The sequence below is a fragment of the Humulus lupulus genome, chromosome 1 (assembly GCF_963169125.1).
Source record: "Humulus lupulus chromosome 1, drHumLupu1.1, whole genome shotgun sequence".
Lineage (NCBI taxonomy): Eukaryota > Viridiplantae > Streptophyta > Magnoliopsida > Rosales > Cannabaceae > Humulus > Humulus lupulus.
The window spans coordinates 13,683,091-13,694,367 of record NC_084793.1 but is presented as its reverse complement, the minus strand read 5'-3'; the positions used below and the strand labels follow the sequence as shown (position 1 = coordinate 13,694,367).

Sequence of the window (11,277 nt, the reverse complement as noted above, 5' to 3'; positions counted from 1 at the left end):
AACGTTGATTTTTGCCGACGTGTTAGGTGAAATGCGCCGGCAAAAGTACCTAACTAATTCCCCGTCCAATTTTCATAAATCTTTGCAAGCGCAATTTGGAATTGCACCGGTAAAAGTAACATTTGCCGGCGCAATTCAGAATTGTGGCAGTAAAGGTAACCTTTACCGGCGCTTTTCGTGAAATGCGTCGGTGAAGGTTTCTTTTATCGACGCAATTCCGAATTGCGCCGGCAAAGACCTTCTTTCTTGTAGTGTATTGAAGGTTAGTAATTTTTTGATTTTATTTATATTACTACAAGATATATGTATAAAGATAAGGCTAATTAAATCATGCATATTGAATTTAGTGAAAGTCATGTTTGAAAATTAATGAAGTAGGCTCTGGGAAATTTGCGTGCTGTGGTGATATAAGGATGGACACATTTATGCTTGATTATTGTGTTTGTTTGTGTTGCTTTTATAGGTAATGTGCGCCCTGATTTTCTAACGAGCTATTAGCGAACTGAGATATGGCCTAATTATATCTCAGCCACGTGGATCCCCCGTAACCGGAGCTGCTGTCGTCAGGTCCTACCTCGTTAGCTCGGGTATCCAAAAGGTTCACCAAGACTACTCAAGGACTGAGTCTGGACTCTGAAGGCCACAGGTCGAGGGAAGCATCCAGCTCGTGGTACGAGCTAGAGTTGGAGGCTGTGACCTTTTATAAAGTCAACCACGCAAGGTAAATGTGCATATATCAGAACGTGTCTGATATATCCCTGACTTCTCGGACATGCAGCATGAACGTGCGTATTCAGGCGCCCACGACTGGGTTGGGTCGTGCGACCCATTATCCCCCTTACCTATTGATTAGACCACACTTCATATGTCAGGTTTTATGAATTAATCTTGAATGTCACAGAAGTGACATGACAGGTAAGAAGGTCACGGGATGACCTTCTTACCAACTCCCAGGTGCCCTCTCCTATAAATATGGAGAACCTGGGAGTTGCAAAGGGTTGGATTCTATTGTGTAAGGAAATACCCTATAAAAGAATACCAAGCATATAGCAATAATATTGGCTGGTGGAGTAGAAGGATTTTAACCTTTGAACCACCTAAAAAACGTAATTGTGTCACCAGTCCAATTACAAAGATTATTCATCTATTTTGGTTCATCGTTAAGCACTAATCCATTCCTCTTATTTTCTTAATTACCTGATGTCGAAGAACCGCGTCAACAGGTAATTATGAAATTATGGTATGTTATAGAAACAAAGAATACTCTGTCGAATTTTTTAAAAATTTTATAAGACTAGAACCTAATAATGATGGATTCATCTATGCTTGATTATTGTGTCTGTTTGTATTGATTTTATAGTTAATTATGAAATTATGGTATGGTATAGAAACAGAGGAAACTCTAACGAATTTTTTTAAAATGTTATAAGACTAGAACCTAATAATGATGGATTCATCTATGCTTGACTATTATGTTTGTTTGCATTGATTTTATAGGTAATTATGAAATTATGGTATGCTATGAAAACAGAGGAAACTCTACCGATTTTTATTTTTATTTTAATTTTAAAAGACTAGAACCTAATAACAAGCCTAAAGTTATGAGGTAAGTTTTAAAATTTTTTAAATATTTCTTAATACACAACAACTATTACATGTTACTACATTTTAATAACTTTTGTAATTTTTCTTTTTATATAGTGCATATTATAAGGCTTCTTCCAATGAATTCACTACAGGAAAAACAGTTATTACCGGCGGAGAAACCCACCGGCAATAGTGGGGAAAGCCGCCGGTAATACTTTTACCGGCGGTCTCCGCCGGCAAAAATCCGCCGGTAAAAACCGGTCGGTAAAGGTCATTATTGCCGGCAGAACTAGCCTGCAATAATTTGGTTAGAATTCACGTCTGACACATTATTACCGGCGGTTTCTGCCGGTAATTGTAAAACATATTTAAAAAAATAATTAATTTTTATAATTAATATTAAATAACTAAACTTATAATTAAAAAAACATTAATAAAATTTAGAAATAAAATTAATATTATTTAAATTAATATCCAAATTAAAAATACAACTTTAAAATACTAAAATTGTCTTTTCAAAATAAAAAAACATACACTTAAATTTAATAATAAATAATAAAACCTAAACTAATTATTATTGTCTTCATCAAAAGATTCATTTAAAAAATCTTCAATATTCGTGCTTCGACTCAAACCTTCATGAGACTGTGGTACTGGCGGCGAAGGATAATATGGCCGAGGCTGTGGGCGAATCAAAGGAGACTGCTGCTGTTGTTGATTCGGAGAAGTGTAGTACTGCTGATTATAAACGGGCTGCTGTGTCGATCCTCCATAATGAGGATATACCAGCTGTTGTTGCATAAACGGCCCAAATTGACCATACATAGGTTGTTGTTGCTGCTGCTGCGGTAATCCTCCAACCTGACTTCCCATAGGTTGTGTCTGAGGAAACTGGGAAGAAAGTCTGAACATATAATTAAAAAGTGGCGACTGAGAGGAACCACCAGATATGTTTGGAGAATTTTGTTGTGGTTGTCGTGGCATCGACGACGTCCCCGGGCTTTGATTAGATTTACTACCTTGTTGTTGAGAAGGTAAGAACTGCTGCAATAAACTTTCATAGCGTGGGTCATGGAGGGAAGAATCAGTCTGAAAATTTCCTGACTCGACCTTATCACGCATCTTAACCCACATCTCAGCCAAAACTCCCATCATCTCTGGAGTCACATTAGTAGGAACTTGTGACTGAGTTTGGCTTGAACTTCGACTTGTGGAGCTAGATGCTGATTTCTTCCCTTTGCCTCTAGGCCTGTATCCCACTCCTATTTGATAATCAGACCTCGAGCCAAGAACTTTATCCATAACCTGATACTGTATTGATTTAGCAGTAGAACCTTCACTAGAAGCAGATTCCGAACCTGACTGAATACTTTGAATATTTTGCCTCTCCATCTCTTGGGTCATTTGTTCCTGCCAAAAGAAAATGTTAAAAAACCAATATTACTATAATTTAAGATCAATAAAGAAAGAAAAAACTTTAACTTACATGTAGTTCTTTGCAAGTTTCACTAACCCAAGTCTTCGTAGATTTTTTTATGAGTATCTCTCCAAGCATCAATAGCATGCTCATCAGGTTCATCCTACAAAATAATAGTGTTAGTTTAATTAATAATATAATAATATCAAATAAAGTTAAGTATTTTACTTACATATTCGTTACGGATCGCTGCCATTGATTTAGAGCATTGCGTCGACAAATACTTCATTTCCTTTCTATTTTTCTTGTTCTGCGTGGATCGCGCTATAAACTTTGGGCTCAGAAACAAATCGATGATTTCTTTCCAGCTCTCCTTCAAGCACAAGTCAGGAATAGCATTGAGAGCACTATCCAAATCATTCGGATTTCCAGAATAATATTTTTGGAAATGAGTATGCCTAATATTCTTTCTCTCTGTATATCTTTTGCGCATCTCCGTATACAGAGTTCCCATAACTCTTTCAGGTTCTGTATGCCCATCGATATTATAGTAATACTAAAAAAAAATTGTTAGTTTAAATTTTTATAGACTAAAATGTATAATATAAAAAAATTAGATTTTTTTTTTTTACCTTCATCTTTTGAACGACCTGGTCCTTATATTGCTGAGGAACATCTTTAAAATCTAAATAATGTCCCGACAATAGTAATGTAACTTCAGTACTCAATTGACGAACAAAAGCTTGGTGCTCAGTACCAACCACTTTGTCTGTCGCCGGATCAAGTTGCAATTCAAGTGGTTTGCCAGCATCCCGCCTTCGTTTTTCAATATTAATATTACTGGCAGGGCCACGTCCCCTCCTTCTTGCAGGACGATCTATTAATTTGTTTAATACATAAAAATAAAAATATTAGTAAATCTTAAACATTTAAACAGATTACGATTAAAATATATCACATAACTAAAATTTAGATATTAACCTGACTCGCAAGTTGAGGGTATCCTCCTAGGATCTGTGGGGTCTTGACCACCACCATCTCCACCGTGATATGATACTATATCAGTTGACATTTCTCTTGTATTCATAAATATTTAAGATTTAATAATAAGAATAGAAATCAAATTTAAGATTTAATACCATCAAATTTAATTAAGTAATGAAATAACATTAAACAAAATCAATATCAACATAAATTGGAAAATACAAATCAAATTCAAATTTTTGTGTTTGTTACAAAGGTAATCATTACATAAAACTAATAATCACTATCACTTTCATCATTAACTAAATTAGCATTAACATCATCTTCAGAAAAATCAATTAATAAATCATCTTCTTCATCTAATTCTTCATCTGCTTCTTCATCGCCTAACTCGTGATCCTCTTGGCTAACATTTAAATTTTGTACTGTACTAATGTCAATCGAATTTTGAGTAGGTGGCATAACCAACTCGCCGAGATTCACAGTCAACACAAAATTTGATGAGCTAATATCATGTACCACATCAACGTCTGAATTAGCTTCACAGTTCTCGACGTCCCAAATTTGTCGATGGTTTACACCCTCAACAACTTTCCACTGATTTCCTCTAAGTAAATCATCGAGATAAAATACTTGCTTCGCTTGATTTGCAAGTATATATGGGTCATCCTTGTACCATTCCCCTTGATGAGCTAATATCATGTACCACATCAACGTCTGAATTAGCTTCACAGTTCTCGACGTCCCAAATTTGTCGATGGTTTATACCCTCAACAACTTTCCACTGATTTCCTCTAAGTAAATCATCGAGATAAAATACTTGCTTCGCTTGATTTGCAAGTATATATGGGTCATCCTTGTACCATTCCCCGCTAGTGTTTATACTAGTAATATTATTCTCTATAATTATTTTTTTCCTTCTTGGATCTGTATTAAACCACTTACACTTGAACAATGTCACCGAATATGAGCCAGTAAATGTTAACTTTAATACTTCTTCAAGTATTCCATAATAGTTAAAATCTTCTGTTCCAGCAACAAATACTCCACTGTTTTGAGTGCTCCTCTTTAAATCTCGTTTGGTTGACATAAATCGAACACCATTCACTATACAACCTTCGTAATAAGCTCCTAAATGATCTGATCCAGATGCTAAAGCTAGCAACTCGTCACCATTATCTAACGATCCGAGCTTTTGTAAGTCGTATATCTAAAAGAATAAATAAAATTATTATAGAATTGAAAACAATACTTAAAAGGATGAAAGAATATAGGGTAGGTTTTTTTTTCACCTTCTTGTGAAACCATCGCTGAAAATATTTCTTATGTAAAATGTTATGATCTCCATCCTGATATTTGTGTTTGATTTCTTCTAAGTGTTCACTATAAATAAGAACAAAAATTTTGAATCAGTTGAAAGCATTTTCAATGAAATAAAAGCAACTTTTGGGAAGAAACTTACTCCAAATATTTCTGAATTTCAGGTGAATTGCTGTATATGTACCACTCTGCTTGTTCACAAGTCGCACGATCAAGAGGCTTTAGAGTTTCTTTTGTTATAGGTCGACATTGCGATTGAAATACAAAAAGATTTCTTGGTGTCACCTCATCTTCATTGCGATCAAGACGATTAAATCTTGTTTCAACACCTTTGAAATACATCGAACAAAATGTCAAAGCCTCATCTGCAACATAACCCTCGGCTATCGACCCTTTAGGACGAGCTTTATTTCCAACATAATTCTTTAATTTTTTCATGTATCTTTCAAAAGGATACATCCAACGCATAAATACCGGTCCACCCAGAATTGCTTCTTCAGGCAAATGTAAAATCAAATGCACCATTATATCAAAAAAGGCTGGAGGAAATATGAGTTCCATTTTACATAATATTAGAATAAGATCTTTTTTGTGCTTCCTCCATATCGCTAACCTTTATAGTTCTTGCACAAATTTACCTGAAAAAGTTACATAGCTCAGAAATGGTAGTCGATATACTCTTTGAAAGAAACTTGCGAACACCCACTGATAGTAATCGTTGCATTATTACATGACTGTCGTGGGACTTTAAACCGCTGATATTTGTTAAATCAGCATTTACTTTCTTCTTTAAATTGGAACAAAAATTATCTGGAAATTTCACATCTCGAATAAATTTACAAAACTGCATTCTTTGATCAGATGTGAGAACATAAGGGGCATGAGGCTTCATTAACTTTCCGCTGTCATCTTCATATATCCACAACGATTCCCTTACTCCAAACTTTTTCAAATCATGTCTTGCATTAGTGGTGTCCTTGGATTTATCATTATCCAAAATTGTGCCTAACAAACTATCACACACATTCTTCTCCACATGCATGACATCAATGTTGTGTTTTAAAGTGTTCGAAGACCAATAATCAAGCTCATAAAATATGCTTTTCTTCCTCCAATTTTGATCTTCTGCAATACGCCTACGTTTGACACCTCCAAACATCTCGTGTTTTCCAGGAACTTGTGGTACAAGTTTGTTTACTTGTTCTAATATTTCCTCACAAGTAAAACGTCTTGGTGGACGTCTTCTCTCGATTTGTCCGTCAAACTGAGTGTCTCTTTTCATTCGATGGTTACTTGGAAGAAATCTTCTGTGACCAATGTAGGATGTCTTACCGATCACTCGAACAGAAGTTGTGTCTTCATTACACATCGGACAAGCTTTGTATCCCTGACCACTCCATCCAGATAAATAGCTATGAGCAGGAAAATCGTTAACTGTCCACAATAAGGCTGCACACAACTTGAACATAGTGTTGGTTATACTATCTCTTGTATCGACACCATTAACCCACAACTCCTTTAACTCATCCACCAATGGTCTCAAGAATATATCCATGTCCTTTCCCGGTGATTTTGGTCCAGGAATAAGAATGGATAATATGAAATTATTATCTTTCATACACATCCAAGGTGGAAGATTGTAGTTAGCCAACACCACAGGCCACATACTATATGCTTGACTCATGTTGCCAAACGGATTGAAACCATCTGCAGCTAAACCTAAACGAACATTCCGAGGTTCACTAGAAAAATCAGGATGTTTGGCATCGAAATCCTTCCACGCTAACCCATCCACTGGGTGTCTCATTATCCCATCATCTTTTGATTTCCCAGTATAGTGCCATAACATTTGCTTCGCTGTAAGTCTTGAACTGTACAGTCTTTTTAATCGAGGAGTTAATGGAAAGTAACGCATCACCTTATGTGGTACCTTTTTTCCATCAGTTTTTTCAGGAGAAATCCATCTACTACTTCCGCAAATTGGACAAGTCTCTTTAGTTGAATGCTCTTTGTAAAACAAACAACAATCATGTTCACATACATGAATTGACTCGTACCCTAACCCTAATTTCTGTAATCTTTTTTTAGCCTCGTAGTAGGTTGATGGAATTTTATTTCCCTTCGGAAATGCAAGCTTTAGTAATTTCAATAATTCATCGAAGATTTTATTGGGAATCTTGCCTCTAACTTTCAAATGCAATAATTTTGCTAAAAAGTTAAGAGAAGATATCCAATTACAACCAGGATATAACTCAGCCTCTATCTCGTCAAACAGATCGTCATAAAATTGTCCCGCTGCAGGATTATTTTCAACTTCTTCGGTTGTAGGTAGAAGGAAGTCTTCGACCATTGGAATCATCTCATCAACATCATCATCGTTGGCGTCCACCACATTGGCAACATCTGCTTCCGCTTCACCGTGATATATCCACTTCTCGTAACCTCGATGAAAACCCCAATCGAATACGTGTGCTTTCACCATAGGTAAAGTTTCAAGCCTATTATTTATGCATCTAACACATGGACACCTAATTCTACCAAAGGAATCCTTATATTCCGACGCCATCGTCAAAAAAGATTGTAGACCGTTCCAATATTCTCGACAAGCACAATTTCTCAATGTCGTCCAAGTCTTGTCAATCGCCATCTAAAGTGTTATAAAAGTATATAAGTGTAATGCCCCGGATTCCCTATTAGGGTTAATGGCTGGGTTAGTAGGCCGGGAGGGCCATAATTGCTTAATTATGCCGTTGAATGAGTTTATGCATGATTATGAGAATTATATGATAATATAATGTTAATTATATGCATGTCGATGATATGTGTTGAGACCACATTATGATGTGGGTTTGTTCGAGCTATTCAACATGAGACGATCGTAGAATATCGATTAGCGGTTTAGTCACAACAGGTTTAAGTGTCGGGACTTGGGTTGAGTCTCGGGGTGATTTTGATGATTAGAGCGTTACCGGGGGATAAAGGGTAACGGGATGTGAATTATTGGCATTTGAGATTATTGAGAATAGCGGGAATTGGAGAGCGTTAATTATGATTAACGAGTTAGGAGGAAAGTACCAAATATGCCCTTGGGAGCCTTTAGGAAGTATTAATTGACCTAGGGGTAAAATGGTCATTTCACCCCTAGGATAGATATAACTCTTGATGGCTGAGGAAAGTGGTGGAAAAACAGAGTATGCAAGAGGAGTTCTCCTGTACCATCTTCTCTTCACCTTTCTTTGTGGTTTTTGAACCAATTTTGAGGATTCAAGCTTGAGGAGCAAGCCTTGGGAGTTTGGGAGTGTGTTCCACCATTGAAGACCATCATAAGCCAAGCTTTGGGTAAGTTTCTAACCATGGTATTCTCTGGTTTGCTCTGTTTTGGTTTTGTTTTGCAGCTGAGGTTACTAGGGTGAATTCATGGTTTTGTTGGGAGTTTTGGCTAGGGTTCCCATGCTTGTGATGTTTGGGGTGTGTTGGGATGGTTTTTGGGTTTATTTGGCATCAAGAATAGGCTTTGGAAGCTTGGAAATCGAGTTAGAATCGAAGAAGATGAAGAAGGTCGGTTTAGGGGTGTTTGGGCCTGGAGGTAGCGCTACAGCGCCCACCCTAGGGCGCTATAGCGCTCCTCAGGAGGTTTTCTGGCTCTTGGGAGGTTCTGTGTAGAGCGCTGTGGCGCTAGGGGTTGAGCGGTGTAGCGCTACCCTGTTCCTTCCAAACCCCGTTTCGAGTGTTTTTAAGGGTTTTTGACTTGGGGTTTCAATCCTTAAGGCCCGGGATCGAATCTACTCACCGTGTGGGCATGTTTCGAGGTCCCAAGAGTGGTGCTTAGGTTAAGACCCTATTATTGTGGATTCTCATTAATGGAGGTTATAATTGGTTGTGATTAGGTAACCGCTAAGGAACTAAGAGATCGATCGTTCTCAGGGGTCGTCTTTATCGTGCTTCTTGCTCGAACTTGAGGTAAGAAAACAGTGTATGGATACAGTTGCACCCTGTACAGGTATATGACAAGCATGGTTTGATATTGAGGCATGTTGGTTGATATATGTGAACGTGGATTGCATATTAAATGCTAATGAATGCTGATTACCTGTTTAAGACACTGACTAGTCAGGGACCGCCTCTAAAGTCGATGATCACGCGTTGAATGGCTCTATGGCATTAATGCGGGACCGACCCTAAGGTCGAAGAACTTATAAGCGCTTGCCTGGTCTACGACCAGAAGACTATAGCCAAGGTATATGACCCCGGTGACCGTTTGTCACGTGGCTAAGGGACGTTGTCCATAGTTTCGACCCTAGAGTCGTGAGGAAGGTTATGTTGGTGACCAATCACCATGCACCTGTCCTAAACAAGCTTATGAAAGAATCACTTATCAGCTAAGCCCTGGTGACCCTATCGTCACATGGCTAGAGGGAGCGATGCTCATTATTGTGACTTTTGGCTATTGTCACCTATTTGTTGGACTGATAGACCTGAATGGTTATTATGGTCGATGTTGATATTATATCATGTTTTATTGTGTTTTCTTGCTGGGCCTTGGCTCATGGGTGCTTTGTGGTGCAGGTAAAGGAAAGGAAAAGCTTGGCCAGCCCTGAGTGGGGAGCTTGGGCGATGTTGTCGCGTACATACAGGGCCGCTTGACCGCCACGGTCAAGGAGTTCTCAGAGGGACTAGGGGTTTACCCTATTTTTGCCGCTTAGGCCGGCGGAGTTTGTAAATTTGGAACTGTAGCGACTCTTTTGTATTACAAACTACTTGTAAACATTTTGAAAGGCTCATGAGCAGTTTATTTACTTAATGAAATATACCCTTTCCTTTTTACTGGTTTTCACCTTAACCTGATATTAACACTTAGATCACGTTTTTAACCAAAGGACTCGGGTAGCGGGTCAAATTTCCGGTTCACCGATCACCGTAACTGTTCTGGGGTAACCAGAGCGTTACAATAAGTTTACGATATGTGAATAGTCTTATATTTTAAAGTGTTATAAAATGTTTATAATAGTCTATTATAAACATTTAATAGTTTTAAACTAATTTAAAATGTTTTATAATATAAACAATTATAATTGTTATATTATATTATAAAACATTTAATAGTTTTATGCTACTTTATAATGCTTTTATAATATAATTGTTATATTATATTATAAAACATTTAATAATTTTATATTATATTATAACACATTTAATTATTTTCTGCTATTTTTTGTTTTATCATCATATTTTATGCTATTTTATCTAATTTATCCTAAAATTATTTATTTATTTATTTAATTAGTAAATAATTAATTAGTTATTTATTATCTAATTTTTCCTTTACTAAAAAATTAATTATTTAATTAATACTTAATTAATTAATTATTTAATTAATTAGTTATCTATCATCTAATTTTTCCTTTACTAAAAAATTAATTATTTAATTAATACTTAATTGTTTATTTATTTATTTAATTATTTATCATATTATTAATTTAAATGTTTACTTATTATTTAATTAATTAGTTAATTATTATCTAATTTTTCCTTTATTTAAATAAATTATTATTATCTAATGTTTACTAATTATTTAATTTATACTTAATTATTTATTTATTTATTTATTTATTTATTTATTTATTTAATTAGTTATCTATTATCTAATTTTTTCCTTTACTAAAAAATTAATTATTTAATTAATACTTAATTATTTATTTATTTATCAATTTATTAATCATATTATTAATTTAAAAGTTTACTTATTATTTAATTAATTACTTAATTATTATCTAACTTTTCATTTATTTAAATAAATTATTATTATCTAATGTTTACTAATTATTTAATTAATTATTTAATTTATACTTAATTAATTATTTATTTATTTATTTATCTATTATCTAATTTTTCCTTTACTAAAATATTAATGATTTAATTAATACTTAATTAATTAATTATTTCATTAATTAGTTATCTATCATCTAATT

General features: G+C 35.2%; 1 protein-coding gene across 1 annotated transcript; it reads right to left on the bottom strand.

The window, feature by feature from the left end:
- Positions 1 to 4,261: 4,261 nt before the first annotated feature.
- Positions 4,262 to 7,874, bottom strand: LOC133783534 (uncharacterized). The gene is made up of 7 exons (XM_062223218.1): positions 6,769 to 7,874; positions 6,039 to 6,615; positions 5,922 to 5,946; positions 5,451 to 5,637; positions 5,281 to 5,371; positions 4,934 to 5,198; positions 4,262 to 4,680 (listed from the first exon to the last, which is right to left on the bottom strand). Exons 1-7 carry the CDS (start codon positions 7,872 to 7,874, stop codon positions 4,262 to 4,264), a joined length of 2,670 nt encoding a protein of 889 aa, XP_062079202.1.
- Between the last annotated feature and the right edge of the window lie 3,403 nt (positions 7,875 to 11,277).

Coding starts and splice junctions, on each gene's coding strand:
- LOC133783534 (XM_062223218.1), bottom strand. CDS start 7,874: ATGGCGTCGGAATATAAGGATTCCTTTGGTAGAATTAGGTGTCCATGT. Junction 5,638..5,921: donor TTTGTGCAAGAACTATAAAG/GTTAGCGATATG, acceptor TGTATTTCAAAG/GTGTTGAAACAAGATTTAAT. Junction 5,372..5,450: donor GAAATTCAGAAATATTTGGA/GTAAGTTTCTTC, acceptor TCTTATTTATAG/TGAACACTTAGAAGAAATCA.